The sequence below is a fragment of the Corvus brachyrhynchos genome, unplaced genomic scaffold (assembly GCF_000691975.1).
Source record: "Corvus brachyrhynchos isolate BGI_N302 unplaced genomic scaffold, ASM69197v1 scaffold5, whole genome shotgun sequence".
In the NCBI taxonomy this organism is placed as follows: domain Eukaryota; kingdom Metazoa; phylum Chordata; class Aves; order Passeriformes; family Corvidae; genus Corvus; species Corvus brachyrhynchos.
The window spans coordinates 5,517,802-5,527,501 of NW_008238321.1; the positions used below are offsets into that span (position 1 = coordinate 5,517,802).

General features: G+C 50.3%; 2 protein-coding genes across 2 annotated transcripts in view; one reads left to right on the forward strand and one right to left on the reverse strand.

Moving 5' to 3' along the window:
- The first annotated feature begins 3,778 nt into the window (after positions 1-3,778).
- On the forward strand, positions 3,779-8,501 carry NOXO1 (NADPH oxidase organizer 1). The gene is made up of 8 exons (XM_008633592.2): positions 3,779-3,988; positions 4,459-4,539; positions 4,654-4,717; positions 5,201-5,381; positions 5,619-5,800; positions 6,018-6,131; positions 6,615-6,732; positions 6,982-8,501. The coding sequence occupies exons 1-8, from the start codon at positions 3,923-3,925 to the stop codon at positions 7,625-7,627; spliced, it is 1,452 nt and encodes a 483-aa protein (XP_008631814.2). The 5' UTR covers positions 3,779-3,922; the 3' UTR covers positions 7,628-8,501.
- Positions 8,502-8,882: 381 nt separating this feature from the next.
- Positions 8,883-9,700, reverse strand: part of TBL3 (transducin beta like 3) — a gene marked incomplete at its 5' end in the record, with an annotated part of 8,394 nt that continues 7,576 nt past the window's right edge. The window contains 2 exons of the mRNA XM_017734012.1: positions 8,883-9,100; positions 9,587-9,700. The exon at positions 9,587-9,700 is cut by the window's right edge and continues 20 nt beyond it. Of these exons, the coding sequence (XP_017589501.1) occupies positions 8,988-9,100; positions 9,587-9,700 (227 nt within the window). The remainder of the gene's footprint in view (positions 9,101-9,586) is intronic.

The following is a 9,700-nucleotide window of genomic DNA, read 5'->3' on the forward strand; positions in this document are numbered from 1 at the left end:
TACTTTCTTCTGGAGTAGTTACTGCAAAATCTCTCATCTCAGCCTGTGTGAAAGTTCAACTGCTTCCTTTGTTCATGAGGTGAAGGAGACTTTTGTCAACTCCAGTGTCTGGGTTTTCATTATCCTTTTTAAATAAAGCTCTGTTTCTCCATTTATTGAAAGTCTAAAACCTCTTTGTACTTTTAAAATCGGCTTTTAGCATCTGGGCTTTTCATTAAAGGTGCTGATAGGTCGTGTGTCATCGCAGGTGACCTTCAAGAACAGTAAAGGGCAGGTTTTGATCCTGAAGGTGAGTGAGGGAAAGATGAAGCTTTTCCACTAGCTTTGTTCCAGGCCCCCCTTGGCTGTGCTCACAGCTCCTTTCTGTAGCTCTTCCTCACAGCTGCAGTGTCCTGAGGGTGGTTTGAGGACTTTTCCTCTCTTTGCCTTTCCTGTGCAGGGTGTAGAATGAGAAATCCCTGATGCAGAGTCCTACATATCATCAGCCTTGAGGGGCAGAGGTCAACCACCAGCCCAGACACGACTTCTGTGTGTGGGAAAGGATGTTCATAACACAGATCCTTCTCTCCAAGCATTTGGGACAAGGCTGTTTCTTGTTAGAATTGGAAAATGGCTCAGAGAGAGCTGGAGAGGAGCAGCCTGTGGCTGTCCCTGAGCATTTGTGCACTCAGATTCTGCTTCTACTGAAGTTACTCCTGATCCACGCTGAAATGAAAAGACAAGCAGAGCATCAGTGTTTATTTGTTATGGATGGGAAGCTGATCTTGGAATGGAAATACTCAGTGGGACAGCCCTGGTGATATGGGCTTTCCTGCAGTCTCTGGATGACCTCCTTTGTCTTCCCAGTCATGGACAATCTGGGCAGGCAGTCTGGTGTGACTCCCTGTGACAATGCCTTAGTCACCTGCCATGACACAAACATGTTTCTGAGCAGCTGTTTATGGCCAGAGTGATGCTCCTTGAGTAGCAGAGCTTCACCTGGGTGGGGTGCAGGAGGCTCTCTTGGAGCAGAATTATGGGAGTTATTATGGAAAAATCCCATCTTTCCTGCATCTTGGCAAAGCTGAGCAGTGCACTCCTACATATTGCCTGTTAATTGATGATCTCTTTGGTACGTTGTAAAACAACTAAAGGAAAATTAACTGCTGCCCTCAAAGCTGTGTGAATAAATATCGATGATGAAACAGCAACGTCCAGCAATTCTTGCTGAGTCTCACTTTTTCTGGGCAGACCCCTCCTCCCCTGCCATTAATAATTACCCATGAGGAAGCACTGATTTATGGCAGGATGACATGGAAGCTGTAGAAGACACAAGGTAAACTTGATAATGTCAGAAAAACAACATTTGTCTTAGTTTTCTATAAGTGAGTTCCAATGCATCCAGCAGAAGCAGCCTCTTCCAGTCTGTTATCCATCCTTCCTGACAGGAATGGCCCTGGCATGGCTGGGTGTTGTGGAGAGGTTGGAGGAGCATTGTGCCCATCCAAGGGCCATCTGGCCCAGCCGTCCTTTTGGTTTCGCAGGTGGTGTCACTGCAGACGTGACTCATGAGGTCATTCTGGAGTAGACAGTTTCGTGACATCACACTTGACACCGCCAGGGCACTGGTACTCCTGTGACAGCTGCAGAACTGGAACTGAGCCCTCCAGGTGACTCTAGTGGTGTTGGTGTCTTGGAGGAGTGCCAGGCTTTTCCTCTCCCTCCCTGCACCTCAGTTCTGTGTTACAGTGACCTTCACTTCCACAAAACATTTTCTCTATAATGAATTATTGAATTTTTAGCACTTTTGCTCATATTTGGTTTTGTACAACACCCCTGTCACCAGCAATCTCCCAATCAGTCCAGTCTTTTCCAGATCAGCTCTCCAAACTGCATGGCTGGTCCTTCTGCCTCGGGTGACTTGCAACCCCCCATGTAGCTTCACCTTCCTGTTGTAACATTCCATTAGGTGTTTTCCACACCCCCCTTTTTGCTTGAATTCCCTGAGAATGGTGAAATACAGCAAAGCCTCTGACCAAGGCTATTTCCTACTCTTCTGGTTTTTATGGCATCTGCAGATCAAGGTGCTCTCTGAACCTCCCCAGCCATCTCCTCCTCCTGCAGCTCCTCCAAGGCTTTCTTTGTCTTTGGCTTTTCCCAGTCAGGATAAACATGTTTAAACCTTTACACTCTTGGAAAGTGGTTTGTATTTGCTCTGAGACAGAAAACCAGGCCAAGGTGCTTCATTGGGAGTCTTGGTCCCAGATATTTCCAAGAGCCACTTCACAGAGCCATGTGAGGGTGAGCTTGGCCCTGGCTTGGCTGCCAAGGAGAAGCCAAGGAGTGCAGGTTTGAGGACATGGAGTCAGGAAAGGGTTTTGGCACCTTGGAGACTGAGGCCTTCTAAATAAATTTGCTGGATGAAGTGATTTCCTCTCACTCCATAAAATCCTCACCCTTTGATCTGCGGAGATTTACCAGCACATGCTTTGGCTGGAGCCTTTCTAACAGAGGGATGGAGGCTCTGATTCCAGGGCTGTGGAGGGCAGGAGGCTGCTTCACATCCCTTTTCCACAGGGCAGCTCCCGTGCAGCTTCCTGAGCCAGGAAATGCCCTGGAGATGCTGTTGGAGAGATTTTTTTTTTCCAAAATCCACACTGAACCAAACTCCTCCTTGGATTACTTTCCCTTTTTAATGTAGGACAGACACCCAGCAGCAATAAATCCAACTGCAATAAACCTGCTTCCTTTGTCCCCAGAAACTGCCACCCTGCTGTGTGGGAGCAGCCTCCTGTGCTCATGGAACACAAGCCAAGACCCTCCTCACTGTATTTTCCAGCCATCCAGAAGGAATCTGGCTTGGCTCCCTATTCCAGTTCTGGGGTTTTTTTTTGGTAGATGAAAAATCACCTGCAGCTTTTGCTGAGGGTTGGAGACACCAAGCGTAGCTGGGAAATGAAAGGGAGGCACGGCCGAGCCCCTCAGTTTGGGTTCCAATAATGAAAATTATAAAGATAATTATAGTGATAATGATTCAGTTGCGGCTTTATCAAAGAAGAGACGGTTTGATCACACGGTACCCATCAGTCCTGAGGTTCAGGGAGAGGACAGGCTGTCCAAGGCTGGAATTACCTCTCCCTGTGCCTCTGGGCAGTGGAGCTGCTCCTTGGGAAGAACTGGTGGGTGCCCTGGGAGGGTATGGACACCTGGCTGGATGCAGGGCAGGGCACTCAGAGATGAATCTCCATCACGTATTTAAACCTGAGGAAGTTTCAGTCTTTTAGTTACACCCTGGGGTTGTGTCTGTTCATAACATTGGTATCTCCATGGACATACAGATAAAACTACCAGAAGTCTATTTAAAGTAACTCAGCAGGTGCGACAAAGCAGGGAAAATAATATTTGCAACAAATATTACTCACATTAAGCGGTGCCTGATCCGTGTTTTACAACAACTCATATTCTCAATCAGTTTTTGGAACTAGAGTGAGCTCAGCCGTCCGTGCAATACAGCCATAAAAACCTCACGTGTGTCCCGGAAATATCTCGGAGCAGATGCTGCTGCCCCTGTGACCTCCTCTAACGCAGGGCTAGCAAACAACCCTGGCTCCCTTCCCAGCACTGGTTAGTAAGGATGTGATAAAAGAAGGTGTTTCTCCTCCCCGGTTCCCTGAACTGTGTCCCGCCTGCAGCCGGCAGCATTTGCATGTTAAAAGCAGGGGGAAAGGTAAAAGGCACGCGGTAGTTTGCCAAATTACGGAATTTCTGCCTGGTGGCTGGGCGGAGGAGGAAGCTCGGGAACACCTCTGCCCTGCCTCCTGCTCCAGGGTATTTAAACTCGGCGGTCAGGGCTGGAGCCGTATCTCTGCTCCCTCTAGCTCTCATCCTTCCCTCACACATCCCTCCAGCTCCCTGCGAAGGAGGAGGAGCAGCCGTGGGGAAGATGAGCTGCAACAGGTACCCCGTGGATGTGAAGGCTGTTGGCTTCATGCAATGCAGAAAAGAGAAGGTACTTTAACTTTTACTCTTTTTTTTGGCTTTGTTTTCCTCCTTAAATACAATTTACAAATGGGGAAACTAGAGGAGTTACTTTTCCGGGGGTATGCTCATTCCTCACAGTGTTGGGATCGGAGCCTTGGGATCTAGGACAAGGGGACTTGTTTTTTAATGGGCTTCATATCTTGGATTTTGCTCTCTTTCTGTCACAGCACCACAAAATTCTCCTGGTTTCAGCAATGATTTTCCATTTAGGGCTATGAATTAAGGAAATATTTTTGTAGGTTTAATGTTTTATTTCGTTTTTATTGTGACACTCTGAGCCTGAAGCCACAACTAAACCACAGCAAATGCTGATTGCCTGAAAGCATCCTACTCTGAGCCTGAAGCCACAATTAACCACAGCAAATGCTGATTGCCTGAAAGCATCCAAAATTGAACATTGTGATTAAAATGCTTTTCTTTCCCCTGTTCATTTCCCAGAACTACATGATGTTTGTGTCTTGGTCAGATCAGAACAACATTCTCATCTACAGGACGTTTGAAGAGTTTAAGAAATTCCATGTAAGTGACTTTTCAATTCCTGAAATTTCAAGGTTCCTGTCCTGGGGAGGGGAAGGAGCCCAGGCATGTGTCAGCTGTGAGGAATCACTGTTCTCTCTTTCTCCTTGCTTTTAGAAGGAGCTGAAGAGAAAATTCCCCACTGAAAGTGGGTCACTGAGGAGTTTACCCAGGTTTAAAGGTAAGGACAAATCTCTGATGGGCCACAAACACGAGAGTGGTTGGGGACAGTCATAACCCATGACAGAGACTGAAGTCTCTGAGTCTGACCTTGCTCTGGAACAGATTAGGGGTCACTCCTGCTCCTGCCATGGCACCACTGGGTCACATCAACGTTTGGGTCTCATACAGACCTAAAATAACCCAGAAAGGCTTTTTTTAATAGGTAATTGCACTTGGTAAATTAATGCTACACTTCAAATATTGGCCTAGATCTTCTTGAAACTTTACATGTGAAAAAAAGATAAATTTTAGATGTTAAAAAATCATATCAGGAGCTGTTAAAAATGACAGGGAGGCAGGGACAGTGACTTTGTACGGTTTGGGCTTGGGCAGGAAGGGTGGTGGGTGAGGGCACCCCGGCTGCTGTTCAGGGAAAAGATGCTGCTCCCAGGATCCAGATCCATTGCTGTCCTGTCCCAACTGTGCCCTTGTTATTTTGAAGGTATAACTATGCAGCAGAGGAAGGGGGGGAAGCTGAACAGGTGCCTGGAGATCCTGAAACTGCTGGAAACGTATTCCCAGGAGCTGCTGAAAACGGATGTGAAAATCTCCCAGGGTGAAGAGGTGAATCAGTTTTTCAAGGCACAGACTCAAGACCTTGATCCCTCCTTCCCTGAAAACAGGTATGAAATCTGAGTTGTACTTTCTTCTTTGTTCATGAGACAAAAATGTTATGGGATATGGATAGAAGGGAAACACCAGTTACACTCCAGGGCAGTTCAGCTGGCTGCTTCTATCCCGGTTAATTTTGTTTATGATGCCTAAAGCTTTTCTCAGCCCGCTGCAGAAATGATTTTCCCAAAATCAATAAAAAACTCAACCTTCCACTTGCATTTTTGACATGAGACTTTACTTTCCAGTGTTGTGATCATGCCATCAGTATTCAGAAGGGAGAAGAACCCCCAGCCCCTCTCCATCACCCTCCCTCAGGCGTCGGAGAGCTACCGCTGCATTGAGGCCTTTGAAACCAAAGACACAAAGAACAAACCTTTCACAGTGGCTCAGAAGGAGATTGTGGAAGTGTTAATCAAGGACATGACTGGTAAGTTTGAGAAGATTCAGTGTCAGGGGTGGATGGGCAGATGGATTCATAGCTCGGCAAATGCTGAGGTAGTGTCAGGGTTGCAGGTGTTTGCACTTGTGTGTTTACCTGGGGGGACAGTGAATGCCCCTGCTGTCTCTTGTATCCCCTGCCCAGGGATTATTGTCATGTCTTAACTTGCAGGCTGTTAAAATCTGGGTATTTTTGTTCTTTGTAGGCTGGTGGCTGGTGGAAAACGCAGACAAGCAGATAGCCTGGTTCCCAGCCTCATACCTGGAAGAGCTTGATGCCTCTGAGGACATCCAGAATGCCTTTAGCTCAAATGAGGAGGGTAAGTCTGTTCCTCCTTCAAAACATGAGTTCTGCAAAACCCCACCACTTTACCCACTGCCTGGAGTCCCTGCCTGGACCTCTGACTCTTGTGGTCAGCTCTGCCACCACCTGTGGGTCATGGAATCATGGAATGGTTTGGTTTGGAAAGGACCTCAAAGCCCATCTCATTCCCCCCTCTGCCATGGGCAGCGACCCCTTCCACTGTCCCAGGTTGCTCCAAGCCCCATCCAGCCTGGCCTGGGACACTTCCAGGAATGGGGCAGCCACAGCCTCCCTGGGCACCCTGTGCCAGGGCCTCCCCACCCTTTTTGTAAAAAACTTTTTCCTTATATCCAGCCTAAATGGATCAGATTGGGGTCCCTGAGCAAACCAGTCACTCTCAGCTGTCTCAGGGACAGTTGCCCTGCAGCTGGGCTGGTCTTTCATTGGGATTGGAGCATTTTCTACACAAGGCAAACCCAACCTCTTCCTCTCTCTGCAGGCAGCTTGTACTTTGTGGTGCAGGCCTATGAGGCTCAGAAGGCAGACGAGCTCTCGCTGAACCAGGGTGTGGTCGTGGAGGTGGTCAGGAGATCCCACAACGGCTGGTGGCTGATCCGGTGAGGAGGCTTCCCCAAAGTCCTGGCTCCCCGAGGGAGCTGCTTACCTGCTGCAGGTGCTGCTTGCTGTTCCCCACCGTGTGGGATGCACAGGAGCCCCCTGAGCTGAATGTCCTTGGCTGGGGATGGATTCCCTGTCCTTACACCCCATGGACAGCACAGAACTGCTTCCCCAAGTGCTATGCTCCTTCCCCTCGGCCTGAGCTGCTGGAAGCGTTTTCTCAGTGTTCTTTCCATCCCTGCCCTCAGGTACAATGGCTGCACTGGCTACATTCCCTCCCTGTGCCTCCGGCCCTACAAGAACCCTCACCACAAGCTCCAGACCATCATGAGCTGCGGCCTCAACACCTCCACCCCCATCCTCTGCTCCCCCCAGCCCCGGGGGGAGGCTGTTGCTCAGCCCAGGCTGCAGCCTAGCCCTTCCTTTGCCCCCCGTGAGGAGGACGGGAGCCCTCAGAGAAGCAGATCCCGGTCTCTGCCCAGGGCCAGCTCCACCCCGGAGCTGGATTTGGACAGCTCCTCCCTGAGCTCGGCGAGAAGCAGTGAGGGGGACGCCCGGCTGGCCTGGACACCCGACTTGTCCCGATCCCTGCCCGACGTGGAGCAGGCCAGAAGCTCTCCCGCCCCGAGCCGCGGCCTGGCCACGCACAGCAGCAAATCCCCACACCTCAGTGCCAGGAACAGGAACGATTCCGGCTTTGTGGAGTCCTCTGCAGCCGAGCTCGGCTCGTCGCTCGCTGACCCTGAGCTGGCCGCGGGTGTCCCCAAGGTGCCGGCGCGTCCCTCGGCCCACGAGATCCTGCAGAGGTGCAGCACCGTCACCAAGCGCGCTGTGCAGCAGTCGGCTCCCCGGGCGGCCCCGCAGGCCCTGCTGCCGATCCCCAGCCGGCATTAGTGGCCCTGGAGGGGACACGGGGACAGCCTCACTCGCTGGAGGCCCCTGGGAGCAGCTCCGGAACGTCAGGGCTTGGGACTGTCCCCTCCCAAGTAACACACACACAGCCGTCACCTCCCTGGGCACCACCGTTCCTGCTGCAGCTTCCACAGGGGTCAGGGAGCTACTGGGAGAGGAGCGAGTGGTGTCACTCGGTGTGGATCCGGCGGCTCCAGAGCTGGAGGTCACTTAGCAGGCAGTGAATTCTCCCAGAGGCAGTTGTTCACCCTGCCCTGCAGTATGTGAGCGTTTCACAGTCGTGGCTGTGTTGTTCCCCACACCAGGATGAGCTGACACAGCCATGGCCACAGTGGAGGGCAAAGGCGTGGCACCAGCGTGACTTAGTCACCCCTGGCACCCTGAGCTAGTTACTGGATTGGGGAGGGATGGGATGATGCACCTGTGTGATGTCAGTTACCTGAACCCCCTATTTTATAGATTTTTTTTAACTCTTTGACTTCTGGTGTCGATTTGGGTTTTTTTTTTTATAGGGATGGGCTGGATCTGCTGAATGGTTGTGAGAAAAAAAACCTCTTGGGGAGGAACCTCATCCCAGTTCCCTCCAGCCATGTCTGTGCAGGCACAGGAACACAACCAGGGGAATCACAGCTTGTGTCCCACCTGGGGATGGGGACAGAGGTCACTTTTATGGACAAAACATTCCCCTTTCCAGGGGGCTGGGTAGTTACTGAAACTCACAACGATTCTAATCCTAAACTCATTTGCTAGAATTGAGTTAGAAAAAGTTATAGGAAAATTAAGACTTTTCTCTACACTCATGGCGTTAATTGTACTTATTCTCCCAGGTATCTCTTAATATGTTTATAAAGAACATGTGGTGTTTATGTTGTTTGTATTTTATATATTTTTGTTAATGAAATAAAATACATGTAAATATCTCTGAAGCTTTCTTGTGTTTCATGCTTTAAAAATTTGCTATTTGGGGAATTTAAATTGTGCTTTTCTCCCTCCCAGCTTCTAAATTTGGAGTGGGCACAGGTGAGACCCCTGCCTTGGTCCAGGGGGCTTTGCCCAAGCAGGATCTCAGTTCCGTGAATCCTTTAAACCCAACTGCTTGGTGGGATTCTACCTTTTAATTCCAAACTAACTTCTGTTTGTGAGTCTGAAAATTCAGGGTGTGAAAACACAAACCCTGGCTTGGCCAAAGAAACGACCTTTTCCTTTCATTCAGCCCTGAGTAAATTGGATGCTGGACTTGGTTTAGAAATTAGAACATTTATTATAAAATACAGAACTAAAAATCCAGCTGCCATCCTGGTGGGAAAGAGCTCTTTGGAAAGAGAAATTGGTGGGAGGGGGGTCACAGAGTCCCCCGGTCCTGCTGGGCCACATCTGCCAGCCTCATGTTCTGCCACATGAACTCGATGAACGTGGAAGCCTGGAGCAGCCGGCTCAGCCTCTGGAAGTGGCGCTCTGCAAGGAGGGAAAGGATTGGAGTCACAGGGGAGGCAGCAGAACCTGTCCTTAGACTGTGGAGCCAGGCTGGGAGAGCTGGAAATGTCCAGCCTGGAGAAAGGAACACTCCTGGAAGGCCTCAGAGCACCCTCCAGTGCCTAAAGGGGCTCCAGGAGAGCTGGAGAGGGACGTGGGACAAAGGGTGGAGGGACAGGACACAGGAAATGCCTTCCCAGTTCCAGAGGGCAGGGGGAGATGGGATACTGGGAAGGAATTCCTCCCTGTGAGGGTGAAAAGGCCCAGGGAAGCTGTGGCTGCCCCTGCATCCCTGGAAGTGTCCCAGGCCAGGTTGGATGGGGCTTGGAGCAGCCTGAGATGATGGAAGATGTCCCTGCCCATGGCAGGGGTTGGATTAACTGACCCATCCCTTCCAATCCAAACTGTTCCATGATCCCTGATCCAAGTCAGCACCTCCAGCCCATGCCCGTGCCTGCAGTGCCTCACCCGTGTAGGGCAGCAGGGATTCCACAGCAGATTTAATTCCTGAGAACTGCAGCAGGTTGTCCGGCGCCTCGTGCTTCAGGAGGGTTTCCATGACAGCCTGGGCCTCATGGCAGT